General features: G+C 42.7%; 1 protein-coding gene across 2 annotated transcripts in view; it reads left to right on the top strand.

Moving 5' to 3' along the window:
- C2CD6 (C2 calcium dependent domain containing 6) overlaps nucleotides 1-7,765 on the top strand; it is a 72,921-nt gene extending 65,156 nt beyond the window's left edge. For both annotated transcript variants that reach the window (XM_059727070.1, XM_019492357.2), the window contains 2 exons: nucleotides 2,728-5,877; nucleotides 7,262-7,765. In XM_059727070.1, coding sequence (XP_059583053.1) covers nucleotides 2,728-5,877; nucleotides 7,262-7,636 — 3,525 coding nt within the window. In that variant the 3' untranslated portion in view covers nucleotides 7,637-7,765. The remainder of the gene's footprint in view (nucleotides 1-2,727; nucleotides 5,878-7,261) is intronic.
- Nucleotides 7,766-14,851: the final 7,086 nt, after the last annotated feature.

Genomic DNA, 14,851 nt, shown 5'->3' with positions numbered 1-14,851 from the left:
AAAAACACAAGGTTTGGGGGAGTGTCCTTGGAAAATCAAGGAAACCACTAGCAAAAACAGAAGAAAATCAGGAGGACACATCTATCACATATGGAGAATGACTCTTCCTGTACACAACATTAGTTAATTTCAAGAGAAATATTTACCATGCTAATTGATCAAGGATATAAATTTCACAGGGTTACATACCAGACAACTAGGAGCCTGCTTAAATTCATCATGAATATAGTAAAATAATCTGGAAGGGATACCTCATTATTTCTTTTCAGATGGCCTAGCCATGAACTTACATCCTTTTGCACTATGCAGTTAGCACTAGTGTTTTGTATTTTAACTTTTGTGAGTAGGCCTGAGCTTAGCATGAGTTTCCGAATCATCAAGTCTGATTGTCATTAATAGTGATGTAACCCAGTGCCGGCACACTAAGGCTGGGTGATGTGTCAGATTTTGTATCCTCAGGGTGCCAGTAAACCTGGGAGCCCCTCAGGCAAACTGCTGACTGAGGGGTCCTGTGGAGAGGTGTGTGCCTCACCCTCATTGCCCAGGAATTTGCTCTGCACCCGATGAACTCATTATTCTTTATTATACACAACCAATTTATATACAGAAAAAATAAACAAACAAAAAATATAATAACCATAGTTAATAATAAAACTAAAAATTTAGATAAAATTTACAACTACAACATTAAGTGGATAATTCCCGCACAGTGGGGTCCCCACTTGTGTTAAACAACCTCAATAATTAAATTTACCTTGTTATAACCGTTTAAAACAGTCCCCCCATCCCCCTCTGTCCCATAACCCAATTGATTTCGTTCTGGTCACCATCCACTTCCCGTAACAATAAATGGCAACACTGCTATAACTATGATCCACCACTAGATGGCAGGTGGAGGAGAGGGTTCTGCTGCTTCAGGGAAGATGGTATCCATCCTGGTAACAGCGAAACGGGCTCTGAACAGCGACAGCAGGCAATAAGCTCCCTTTTGTTTCTTTCTGGAAATACACTTCCTGCAAACATGAGTGATTAGGTGTCCCCTCACACACTCATGCTGGTTTATTTTCTCTGAGCCCACTCCCTCTTGGGGCTGTCTCCCCTTCCCAGCACATCTACCCACAGACAGGAGTTTTCCTCTGCAGTAGGCCTGTGCGAAGTGGCTAGTATTCGCTCCAGATTCAGCCAATTTGGGGACAATGATTCGATTCAGTGATTTGAATCACTGTCCCGAATTGATTCAGCCGAATCTGCATGAGCCCCCCGAGACCGCTGCAGGACCTGGTGAGCCTGGGGATTTTCTCAGTTTTTTCTTCCTTAAAGGGTTGGAGCTGGGGTGGGTGGGGCAGCCATGGGGGCTGGGAGAGTGAGACGAGGGGCCAGAGGGCTCATGGAAGAGCCCTCCATGCTGCATGGGGTAGTGGGGAGCAGCAGGGCTTGCCCCCCACTGCCCAGCAGTGCCCAGTGAGTCAGGGCTTTTTTTTAAAACATGGGGAGCTGGTGCCGGGCAGGGAAGCCATGGGGGGACTAGGGGAGCAGGTAGGGGATGGGGCCTGGCAGGGGTCCCCCCATGGTTCCCTCCCCACTTCTCCAGCCCCCCCTCCTCTGCCCCATACTTACCGGCACGGAGTCTGGGTCCAGCTCCCTGCTGCAGACACTGTCCAAATCATCAGCTGCAGACTGTTCGAATCATCGAAGCTCTCCAAATCTTTTCCGAAGATTCAGAGATTTTCAACTTGATTTGGACCTTTGTATTGGTCCCCTGATTCGATTCAGATTTGGAGATTCGGCCACTGAATCAGGCTGAATCTCCTCCAAATCGAATCAGCATCTGAAGCTTCGCACAGCCCTACTCCACAGGTCTCTGATTCTGCAGCTCGAGTCTTCCCAGCTTGGACAGCGGCTTCCCTCTGCAGGTCTCTGACCCTGCTGCTTCTCCCAGCTCCAGGAAGCCTACCAGCTTTGCTTTCCAACCCCTCCCCACTCTTTCCCTGGCACCTGCCTCCCTGGTTTCACAGCTCTGAGCCCGGTGGGAAATCAGCTTCTCATGGAATGGATGACACAGGCCCTGTCCTGATGCCTGCTCCTTGGGCAAGTTTCAGCTCAGTCTCCCCTAGCTGGGGGTTGAGTGTGCACCCCTTCTCCCCAGGGCTGGAGTTGGCTCCTCCCCAGCTTCTCTTTTTTTCCCTCCCTCAACTTTTTATGGCTCAGTAGCAGCCAATCCAATCCTCCAGTTTGCACTGTGGGCTCTGGTCGCAATTCAAACACTCCAATAAAAAGCATGCACCATGCACTGCATGCTCTCATGTCTGGTAAAGCTTGTGTACTCTCTGCAAAGTTTTTGCCGCCCTTTGCTTGCAGAGCTCTTAAGCACAGCTCACCCACTTGGCTTGCAGCCTGGTGAGCTATGCAGCTGTTACAGTGAGGACACAGTTCCTACTGGAAGCTGAATTAGCTGCTGATGCTCAGCACCACTAAAGACATAACCCAATATTGAAGGTGAATAAATAATAATTTGGGAGCCTAGCTTTAGGCACTGAAGTTTGAAAATGTTAGTGGTAATCTCTTTTTCTGTCAGTTGTAAAATTGGAATAAATATCTACTTCACAAAGATATTATATTTTAATTTAATTTATGTATACATGCCAAGTATTCTTTTTACTGAAATTTCTTCTAGGGAAAAATGCTGCAAAATAGTAATCTCATAATTGATTTGTATTTATGTTACAGTACCGGCAACCTGTTCTTAGTGGGGACAAATTTGAACCTTTTTTGAGACATATAGGTAGAACACAATCAACTGTATATGAAAGGAAAGAAGCTGGGCTGGAAGCACCTATTTTCAGTGTTCTGGAAAACAAACTTCTGTGTGCAGATGTCAAAGAGGAAGAAGACCAGGATCCACCTATTGGAACACCTTCAACAAAAGTAACAAGTAGTTCAGATATTGAGTTAAGCAAGAGTTGTCAGCGCCTTTCCATATTACGACTTATAGAATCAAATATGAAATTAGAAGAGGAGCAGCAGGATCTTTCTTTATTAAATGTTAAAGAACCATTATTGTTGACTATAAATACAAATTTACCTGAAAAATGGCAAGAGAAGAGACTTTCAGAAACAGAAATAATGCATCCAAACATATTTTTAAACAATGCTCTTGAAGACTTTCTTGTAGACAGACTTATAAATATAATAACACTAAAATCTGTATTAAGCAGTAGTCTTGGCGAGATGATTTCAGAGAGACTTTCAGAAATAGTGGTAGACACAAAGACATTGGAGGAAGAGTACCAGAATCTACAACGTTTTGTAGATGGATCGCCAGTTGTTTTGGAGAGAGATTTATTTGGAAAGGGACAGAATTATTACAGGCTTTCTGAACCAGAAACAATACATTTAAAAGCAGTTTTAAGTCAGAACTTGCAGGATCGTCTCATAGAGAGATTTTCTGAAACAGGAATAATCACAGACTTGGAGTTAGGGAAGCAGCACCAGAACCTGCCATTGCAAGGAATAAAAGATATGGTTGGGGACATAGATTTAGATGAAAAAATACATAATTATGAGAAGACAGCCTCAGAACCTGAAATAGTAGATCTTAAACCTGTTTTAAAACAAAATCTACAAGATTTTGCCAGAGAGAGGCTTTTAGAATTGGGCTTAATGCTAAGCAATGATGCGAGACAACCAAAATCTGAGGCAGAGTCATCTGAGAAAAGCAAAGATCAGTCTGGAAAACAGTATTCAGAAACAGACATAAGAATAATAAAATCTTTAAGTAAGAACCTACAGGATCTTCCGGATGAGAGATTTTTAGAATCAGGATTAATAAAAGTCACTGAATTAGAGCATGAATGCCCAAATTTGACTTCTCAGTTTTTTAGAGACAGACAATCAATCGATGAGAAAGGGACAAAATCTTTTAAGAAGAAGTCTTCCAAAACAGAAAAAGTAAAAATAGAATCTGCTCTAAGTCAGAATCTACAAGACTATATGTCAGAAAGTTGCTCAGAAAGAGGGATGAACACAGAAATTAAGTTAGGAAAAGAGCAACAGAATGGGTCATTGCAGATAATCAAAGTAAAATTGCCAGTGGATTTGGAGACAGAGGTACCTAGGAGAGAGGAAGATCATCACAAGCAAAGGCTTACAAAACCAGAAATAAATTTAAAATCTGCTTCAGACAAAACTCTCCAAGATACTTTCATAGAAAAACTTTTGGAAACAGAAATAATGAGTCTAAAGACTTTTTTAAATCAATGCCTCCAGGAGAAGCTCTCTGAGACAAGATTAGTTACAGAAGAGAAGTTAGAAAATGTACAACAGAACCATTCTTCGCAGCACATTGCAGAAAGACAACCTAGAATAACAGAAACAGATTTACCTGATATAGGACAAGTTCATCCTAGTGAAAGTCTTACTAAACAACATATAATAAAAGGAAGACCTATTTTAAATGGAAATATACAAGACTTCCTACTAGAGGCACTCTCACAAAGGGAAATCATGAATCTAAAGTCAATTTTAAGCAAAAAGATCCAAAATCATCTTATAGAAAGATTCTCGGAAATAGGGGTAATCACAGAGGAAGAGTTAAAAAAGATATACCAGAGTTTGTTTGTGTTGAGAGCCAATGAAAGACTGTCAAATGCTATGGAGGTAAATTTACCCAAGGAAGAGCAAAGTCTAAGAACAAAATCCCTCTTAACCAAAAACCTTCAAGATAGACTTTCAGAAACACAGCTTGTAGAACTGAAATCTCTCTTAAACAAGATTATGAAAGAAGGTTGTAAAGACAGACTTTCTGAAACAGAAGTAAAAAGTCTGAAATCTGTTTTAAGCACCAGCTTTCAAGACCTTCCTGTAGAAAATATTTCAGTGGAATTAGAAAGCACATGCCAGAATACATCTTTGAAAAATGGTGAAGGGAAACCACTTACAGTAACTGATAAAAATATATTTGAGAGCAGGCAAGATCATGCTGCAGAGAATCTTGATAAAATGTCCATAATAAATGAAAAGCCCATTTTAAGAAAAGAGAAGTGTAAACTTCCTGTAGATAATATTTCAGAACAGGTGTGTGCAGTGGTTAATCTAAACAAAGAAACCCAAACCAATAGTTTGAGAACCCTTCCTCAAAAAGGAAAAAATTATTTTGAAAGAGAGACTCAAGTTTTGCAAAGTTGTCTCAGTAATACAGAGAAAACATATTCAAAAATGGATTTGGAAAAAGCATTAAAACCAAAGCACTCTGATGACTCTTTGAGAGGAACACCTGAAACAGTTGCCCTGACTTCCTTTTTAAGTTCTCATGATACTGAAGTCCAAACAGAGCTTAAGGAATATCTCTCCAAGTCAATGCTCTCCTTTCCCGCAAGTCCTCCAACATTTATCTTTTTACGTTCAGACTCTGACGGAGAAGCAAAAGCATCAAACAAGTCTTGTGGAAAAGCAAAAGGCAAAAAAAAACATATTAATAAAGTTTCTAGAAAGTGTACTGTGCCATATCAAGGACAAGTAGTAATGGGTACGCAATTTAAGGAGGAGAAACAAACTGATTTGCATAAGTCTAAAGAAGGCTTAAAGGGAAAACATAAAAAACATCCTGAAGCAGGTTCTCAAATACTGGGTGTTTCAGGATCCAAGAAAGACTCAAAATGTTCTATGTTCTCCTATACTTTAAATAAAGAAAACTCAAAACAGAAATCAGAGCAAGAAAAAAGGCATGAAAGTAGATCAAAGAAATTGCTTAGCAAGTCTATTAAGGTACCATCAGCCACTATGTCTGAACAACAGCTCAAGCGCTCTGCAAACGTGGTTCAAGAAGAATCATCTCCGAGTTCCTTTCCAAGATCTTGGCATGCAAAGAGAAACATATCTGTAAGTAAACATATTATTTACTTTCAATTTTCCACTTCAATTGTGTCTGAAATAAAATAATACATATGATGGCAGACTTTTTAGGATATTGTTTCTTTAAATCAAACGATACCTTTGTAGTAGGCAACCATTGATCCTCCGGATCATGGTGTATGCATAAGAGGTATAGTCAGGTGATCACACCCAGACCTTCAGTGCATATGCCAAGGCAAGAGTATGGAGGAGTGAAGCCTGCCCAAGACCAGCCATCCCCTGTTTAGCCCATTGAGACAGAATTCAAAGCCAGACTGAGTCCAGATGTTCAGTGCCTTGATGATTGTAGCTCGTGACAGAGAGCAACAGATAAGAACTGCTGCTGACTGCCTAATCCTTCAGTGAGGCTGCATTTCTGTCAGGGTGATGTCCCTTAGCCTTTCTCCAGCCAAGGTGTACCCACAAAGCAATTGGGGCTTGGGTTTTGAGGCACCCTATACTCACCTTTCTCTGGAAGTTGCAACACTGTGGTATTTTATAGGAGCTACCCCACCATAAGTAGGTCCTTCAGTTGGATGCAGTTTACCATCATCCCTTCAGAGTAGAGGAAAGGCTGGGGGACAGGTGGCAGGGTGGGGAAAGCCATGCAGAGGACAGGTGGTGGGAGGTGGGGAGCAGCAGGGCAGTATGGGGACAGAGCAGTGGTTGTGGCTCTGACCCTGGGTTGGGGCCACAGCTACAGCCTGCCCCCCTCCTATCTCCCCCATACTTGGATCCAAGACAGAGGGAGTGCATATGATTAATACTATTAGGACCAATAATACTATTAATAATTATTACTACCAATAATGAAACTGTCACGAAAATGAGGTTATAAGAGACATGAAGAAACGGACAGATAAATGAGGAACATGGGCTATGGATAAATGATTATGTTGTTATTGTTTTAGGCTTACCTTATTTTCTCACAAACATGCACGCTTTAAAAAAAAAAAGCAGCTGCTGGAAATTGGGGTGCACATTATTGGTGAGCAAATATGGCAACATCAGTTTCTGCCACTAAAGCTGCAAAAGCAAAAAAACAACTCTGTATCTGATCCACGGAACAGATCAATGAGCAGACCCAGCTACCTAGCTGCTACTATTCAGTTACTTAGTACAGGGAGAGACATCATTTTTTCATTCTGCTTCTCAAAAACAAGGTTCATGTCTTATACCAGGACATGTTGTATGCAAGAAAATATAGTACGTCTTAATGATTCAAAGATTATTTGATTTATAGAGTATAATCATACTACATTTATTGGCAATATAAGAGCATTTCTGTTGTTATATTCCTTTATGAAATTGTTTATATTCTTAAATTTTAAAAGCTCATAGCGATTTAATGTCCTTTTGACTTAACGTTCAGCATTATACAGATAGAGAAGATATAGACGTGGAACTATTTAAGCATCTTGAAAAAGCTGTAAAAAGGGCACTGCGTGATTTAGGAAAGGCTCCAGAAGACAGCACATGCCAGCCATTACATTCTGTAAGACCACATACTGCTCCAGATATTTGTAATCCAACTGAAGAGACATCTAAAGCACAGCCTGCTCGCTCTAGCGCATCTTCTTTAGATTCCTTTGTTGATGAAGATACAGGACATACCACCAGCTCAGAATCTGAAAACTTGGACAGTCCAGTGGAGCAGGTAGAAATAACTCCTGAAAAGTGGGAAGTTGTTTGTAAAATTCTTCAAAAAATATTACAGCAAAACTGGAAACCTAAGAAGGATAGTTAAGCAAGTCAACACACTTCATGCAGACAGTTGATATGGCTAAAACAAGCCTTATTTTTAAGTCTTGCTCAGGGGCAATATTTCATCTGCCTGTTTTTTCAGTGATAAATAAACACATGTTCTTCCTGCAAATCTATTTGATTGTGTTTTTTAATTTGAGATCTGTGCTGTTCCTAGCTCTCAGCAGTGATTTTAGTTCTTAATTTTCTAAAAGAACACTATGTCATTCAGAAGTTGTTGAATACATAAATATGTGCCTGTTGTTGTTTATTTTAAAATGTTCAGATTAGATTTGATTTGACTCCCTATATTTTTATATGTATTAGCATTTCTATAAAGCATTTTTGTAAATAATATGCCATAAGTCAAAATGCAATGCTCAAATACAACACACAATTTAAGAGGAATTTTGGTGGAGAATGTTAGGGTAACTGGATCTTCTAACATCCATGATAGTCTTAACTAAATGAGAATTAATTAAATCAACCACTTTCCTGTTCATTGGCTATTAAGTGTAGGTTTAAATATAATTGTGAAGACCTAGACCTGTAGTAACTAGAAGGTATTGTTTGCTTTAGTGCTAAAGAAGTGCCAAAAGTTCTAGGCTCTTAAAAGGATTTTAGAAGTGAATAAAAACTTTAAAAAGGATTTTAGGAGTGAATAACTACTTAAGGTAGTGCAGTCTCTGCCCTGCAAACAATGCAACAGACTCAGAATATCAGTGTGATAAATTGAGTTAGTTGGAAGTTTAAAAACTTGCATAGAAACTTGAATGAGATAAAAATAAAAGCACCTTAAGCATAAAAACAGCAAAAGAATAACAGTCTTCTGTTAATATTTTTCTTAACACAATAATTTACAGTTGCTCCTGTATTTCCCAGGTTTGTCAGGCTTTCTTATTTTTACCTATATTTGTCTTCAGTACATTGGTTTGATTCTGCTGGCAACTTGGGAGTACTCTGTATGGCAGGAGTGGACAACTATTTGGGCTGGAGGGCCACTTAAGGAATTTTGGTGAGCTGTTGAAGGCTGGGGCTGGGGAGATGCTAAATGATCCTACCCAGCCTGCCAGCTGCTCCTGGGAGCCTGAGGGAGGGCTGTGCCCTGTGTCACTGTGCTCTGTCTCAGCCAGGGCTGGGCCAGGCCATACAGACTCCTCTGTCCCCACCGCATCCATCCCTCCCCTCACCCCCTCTTGCGTGGCTTCCTGTTAGTACTGCAGTCCTGGAACTGCGGCTGTTGGCAGCCAGGCCTACACAGGATGGGGTGTGTGCTTAGTAGTCATCCCACCCGCATACACAACCACCCATCAAGATGAGCCACTGCTGCTGCGCTGCACTGGGAAAGTTGGGGGCAGCTGCCTGGGGCTGAGCCCTTGTGGCAGGCATGGACTCACCTCCTAGTGGAGCTGTGGCAGCAGCAACTCATCACAGCAGGTGAGCAGGCTGGCTACTCAGCATGCTGCATCATGTCCCATCCCATGCAGGCCAGACTGCTGGCACCCATAGTGCCAGGACGGCACAATACCAGCAGGAAGCTGGGCGGGGTGGGAGGGATGGATGTGTGGGGGTGGAGGAGTCTGCGTTCTGTATGACCTAGCCTGGCCCTGGCTGGGGCAGAGGGGAGTGGCATGGGGCTCAGCCCTTCCTCTTCAGGCTCCCGGCAGTGGCTGGTGGGTCAGATATCAATTGGCAGGTCGGATATGATCCATGGGCTGTATTTTGCCCACCTTTGCTCTATGGGCTGTTTGCATGCAAGCGTATCCCTTTTCATTGTGCATATAACTGAAATGTGAAGTTATTAAACTTTGAATGTAATGTTTTACACTTATAATTTGCAACTTTAAATGTATGTCCATATTTAAGTTAGTTGCATTGTTAGGAATATTTAGTGCATTTGACTTTCTGGGATAAAACATGATTACAGGTAAGTTTGTGACTTTTTAAACACTCTTGCTCAGTTGTCTCCAGGTTTATCTAGAATCTTATTTATGGGACTGTTTAGCAATGCAGACTTCTTAAAAATGAGTGAGCAGAACATTTATGACTTCACATGTTTAAAAAAGCCAATCCAGACCCTGCAGAATTGAAGTTTTATTTGCTAGGGCTGAGTGATGCTGTGGAGAGTTAAAATGGAAGACTTGTGATTGTACAACAGGCTATAGCTTTGTGTACAGTACATGGGCTTCAGCACACGTAATATAATGCTGATTAACCTGTGAGCCTGCAAATTTGTTAGAAATTTGTTCAAGAAAAGGTGCATGTTTTTCTTTACAGGCACTTAAAAGGAATAGGACTATAGGATGGGTAAATTACTTACATTGTCCTACCTATGTCCTTTATTTAAAAAAAGGGAATCGTTAAGGGCTGTAGGTCTAGGACTGATAATGCTTCAAGAAGTAGGAAGGAGCCAGTGGTGGTGTCCTCCTTTAATGTTTATAGTTTGTTATTGGACCAGACAATAGAAAATGATGCTGTTGCATGGACTGAAAGTCATAATTATTCATTTTTGCAAGACACAGTTACAGACAGAAGCTGAATGTGCTTATGTGACACATTTTTTGGAGGCATGGTCGGTCATGTTGATCTATTAGGGGGGATTTTGAAGACATGGTTACTTTTTTTGCCTTCAAAAGGAAGGAACTGGTAATGCATGCAGCTCAACCTCAGAGAAGAGGAGTGATAGACTTAGAGCAGTGTTTCTCAAACAGTGTGCCATGGCACAATGGTGTGCCATCAGAAATGAACAGGTGTGCCGTGGAATTTTGCCATGGCAATGAGCTACAATTACTATCAGAATGGGGAATGCCTTAACAGGTGTGCCATGGAATATTTTTATTAATGTAAGTGTGCCTTGGGTTGGAAAAGTTTGAGAAACACTGACTTAGAGAAGGATGGCCTAGTCTACAAAGTGATGTACACATATGGGAATCCACAGAGCTATTGTGAGATTGTATTATAGAGGAAAGGAGTCCTGGTCTCAACAAAAGTGCAGACCTTCAGTGGGATCTTCAGTTTTTCAGTGGAAGAATAGGATTGATGGTGACTGATGGATGTCTGGAGAAGATGAAGTTCAGGGTATGGAGTATATATGTAGCCTGATTAATAAAATGCCACCAGCCATGGCAAGAAACAGCTGAACAGGAACTTGAACTTATGACCTCCTGCTGGCAGGACTTTAGCTTAGGCTGGGCCACCCATGGCTGCAGGTAGGGAAGCCCTCCCTCTTGCATTCTGTCTTAGGTAAAGCCTGAGGAGAAAGAATTTAACAAAAAATATATATTAAAGGGAACCCATTGTGGCTGGGCACAGCCCAACCATGCAAACCCAGCTGGAGCTTGGACTTAAACCTAGCAACTTGTGCTTGGGAAGCCAGTAAATCTGTCACCAGGGGAGCCCTTGCCTGGCTTGCTCTTTGATTTTTGCCACAGGAAAGGCATTGTTTTAAATATCAACAAATAAAGGTCACAGCTGGGGCATGGCTCACTGTCCTCTCCTGTTTCCCCAGCGACTGACTCTCCAAGCTCACTGGAGCCAGGGCCAAGATAATGGGTCTGGTCACTGATCCCAAACCCCCAAGGGTGGCCAGACTCTGCCACTTTGCGCCCCTTGGCCAGGTTGTTGGGAGGGCTCAGGAGCATGTTGGAGCACCACTTGGGTCCAGGGGTTTACCTAGGCCCATACCAGCACTTCTCGTGGGCAAGAACCAACTGAGCAGGTTCCTGAACTCGTAGCTTTCCACTGGCAGGCCCACAGCCCAGACCTGGGGCTAGCCAGAGCTGCAGGTGAGTTCTCCCCCACTGCATCCCAGCTGATATAGCCCAAGGGGTAGGGGCTTTTAAAAAAATTTAAAAATTAAAATAAATTTAAAAATGCAAAAAAATGTAGCTGTGGCACAGCCCAAACTACAGCAATGCTCAACCTAGGTTGTCACACTTGGAGGACAGTAAGCATTCCACTGCACCATCGGGAAACTTCCCAGCTTGCTCTGTGGCAACTGTTGGCCGGGAGGATGGACTTGAACCCCATGTGGGATGTAGCAGTGAATGTTGTCCTCACTTGTGACCCAGGGTAGCTTGGGGCCTGGGGTGCAAGCCTACCAGCAAGAGACTGTGCCTTGAAGGCTTTCTTTGGCAGCTTTTGGCCTGGCTGGGTAGCAGTTTTGCCGTGGTCCCAAACGCAGCTATGATGGCCTCATGAGCCTACCTCACAGCAGGCCCAGCCATAGGGTGCAGTATGGCGCTGTTGGTTGGTCCAAACTTCCCTTGGGGATTTGGGACAGCCAGCCATGCCCCAGTATCCGGAGTCTGGCTTTAAACTACCAGCCTCAAGGTTCTGCATCTCTGCGGAGAGAGGAAAGGAGAGTGATCCATGCCTGGGCCATGACTGTTTGTTTATATGTTGTTAACAGATAACATGGAATTTGCCTGGGCGTTTGCTATAGGGAGGAGTCAGCAGGAGGCTTTGTGTGCCCACATTTTTGTTGTTTGTTTTTCTACAGCATAAGCAATCTCCAGGGAAGATAGGAGGCATAAATGGAGGCTGGATCAGCAGTTGTAATTTAAGTGGGATGCGCCATGTTTGTGTTCATCCCAGAAGGTCAAGACCATTTCAGCTGCACCAAATGTAAGCTGGTGTCTCGTGAGTCTGTTACGTTGATGCACCTGCAAAAAAAGGCTAATGCAGTTTTGTGCCGTATCTCTATAAGCACTGGGTATACGACATGAGAGATTATAGTGCCTCTTTACTCAGTGCTGGTTAGGCCTCATCTAGAGTAGTGTGTGCAGTTTTGGGCTCCACATTTTAAAAAGGACATGGAGAAGTTGAGAGGGTCCAGAAGCAGGCGATAAAAATGAGAACGGGCCTGGAAGTCAAAGTTCAAAGAAACAGGCATATTCAGCTTACAGAAAAAGGGGTTGAGGGGACATGATTGCAGTTTTCAAATGCCTGAAAAAATGCCACAAAGAAAAGGAAGAACTTTTCTCCACCTCAGCAAATAGAATACAACATGTAGCAATAGCATGAAATAGTACCATCAGGGTCTAAACCAAGTAGGTTTAGACTGGATACCAGGAAGCACTTCTTTATTAGAACAGCAAGGCAGTGGAACAGACATCTCAGGGGAGCTGTGGAACCTCCCTTACTGTAGATTTTTTTAAAAGGTTGGATAAGAATGGGGGATGAACTGGGAGTAGCAATGAAGGGGTATGCTATGAAAAGCAAGAGTTGTGAAATCAAGTGCACCTTCCCCCTCTTGCTGGAAGATCATGAGAAAAGCTCAGCAAGCCAGAGCAGGTGGGTATTGGAAGATCGTGTTGAGCAGCTGGAGAGTGAAGTACATCTCTATCACCTGCTTGGTTATAAAAGATTAGTGGGGCTGAGAAAAGTTTATGGAGGGGAAAGGATGACAGAAAGGAAGGGTGATGTATGGGCGATTTTTGCTGTCCCTGGACTACAGAACAGAGTGGAAGGTATTTGGTTATTCCCATGCTCCAGGAATGCATTTTTACCCTCTTGTTGCTACAGGTGTCAGGGTTTTTTGTTTGGGGGGGAAGAGGGGATCCTCTCTCAGGACAATTGGGTGTTGACTGTAGCCAAGGCTGGAGATTTTGACTGGGGCCTACTGATGCTCCGAGTTGTGGTTCTCAACCTTTTTTTGGCTCAAGGGGCCCTGGGACCCCTTCTTCTGCCCCTGCCCCATAGTTAGTACAACCCAAGAGGACAGGTTTGTTTGTTTTTATAAGTGCCACCCGAAAGGAGTTGTTCTTTAAAAAGTTCTTATAATGTCCAACCATGGTGTGTGGGGCAGGGAAGGGGTGGTGCCAGGTGTCAGCCTGTCTCGCCTGCAGACAGCTCCAGCTGGTACACAGATGGGCCCTATGCTACTCACCTGGCCCATGGGGCCAAGAAGTTGAGCACTACCATTTCCAGGTGTTCTCAGGGTTTGGGACATCATGCCTTGAAGCTGTGTGTGAGGGTTTAAAATGGTGAATTTGGGGCTTGCTTGGGTAAATGATCACTTGGAAACAGGTGATTGGTCCAGGAAACTGCTTCCAGTTTGGTTTGTCTGCACTGGAACTAGTTACCTCAGCCAGAAGCTGTGCAGCACTGTCTTTGTATCATGCACCAAGCATGCCTTTCTTCTGTTGCTACTCTTGTCTCAGCCCTGTGTTTGTGTCATGCCCTGTGTGTTTCCGCTAGCAGATCCCCACTTCTATCAGTTGTCCTTGGGGATCCAACCACCATTCTCTCTTGGTTCTGACCAAAGGCACAGGGAGGGACAGCCTTTACACTGAGAAAGCAGACTTTTGAGCGCTTCAGTAAAGAACAGCAACAACTTTGTACTAAAGAGGGCATTACTGTCCTCCTTGGTAAGCAAAATAGTCAGCAGAGGAAAAATCTGGGTTAACTCTCAAGAAATGTAGTATTTGTCTTTTCAGAAGAGAATCTTCAGCTTGTGAGGCTAGAGAACAACTGAAATGCTAACAACCAGACACACAGTGTGGAACCTGTATTATCCTGAGGGTTGAGGCAGAAGCAGACATAAGTTTTCAAATGAATGCAGAAGGCTGCTCTCCAGAAAGAACAATAGTGGCTAGATACCTAGAGCCATTAGGTGTCAGGCTTCATGCTCTCATCACTCAGCCTGAATAACCAGATCACCTTTTTCCTCTGTAAGTAGGAAGGAAAGAGCTGTAGCAGGACTTTGATCAGGAGTAATTAAGTTTCATTAGAAGGCTTTATCTCATAGCCAGAACATCTGCAAGTCTACGGAGCTGGCCCAAAAGCACAACATCAGTTCTGGTTGAATATTTAGCAAGGAAAGGACAACTTCACAAGAATGGCTTTAGTTCAGTGTATCCTCTATTGTGTACTATATGGAAAATAGGCTTGTACTTTTCCCTTTTACTCAGTACAATATTGTATCTACTTATATTTGACACAGTAACTACCATCTAGTTCACTTATCCCAATGAATTCAGTGATCTGAACAACTTCTCAGCAGGTGCTTTCCAAAGGGGTTCAACTGAGGCTATACTCCAATAGCTACTGTAATTTTAGATTTTGCCATTAGCACAGAAGGTGACAAGCAAAGGGAAAACTGCCACAAATGTAGCAACAGAAATCACTCTGAAGCTGGCTTGATAATTTTCAAGCCCAATGTGGGAGAGAAGAGGCATTACTAATTACTCTTCTGTCAGTGACTGCTAACACAAGC

This window comes from Alligator mississippiensis, chromosome 4 (assembly GCF_030867095.1).
Source record: "Alligator mississippiensis isolate rAllMis1 chromosome 4, rAllMis1, whole genome shotgun sequence".
NCBI lineage: Eukaryota > Metazoa > Chordata > Crocodylia > Alligatoridae > Alligator > Alligator mississippiensis.
Note: the sequence above shows the minus strand (reverse complement) of the source record. Positions and strands in the feature narration are given on the sequence as shown.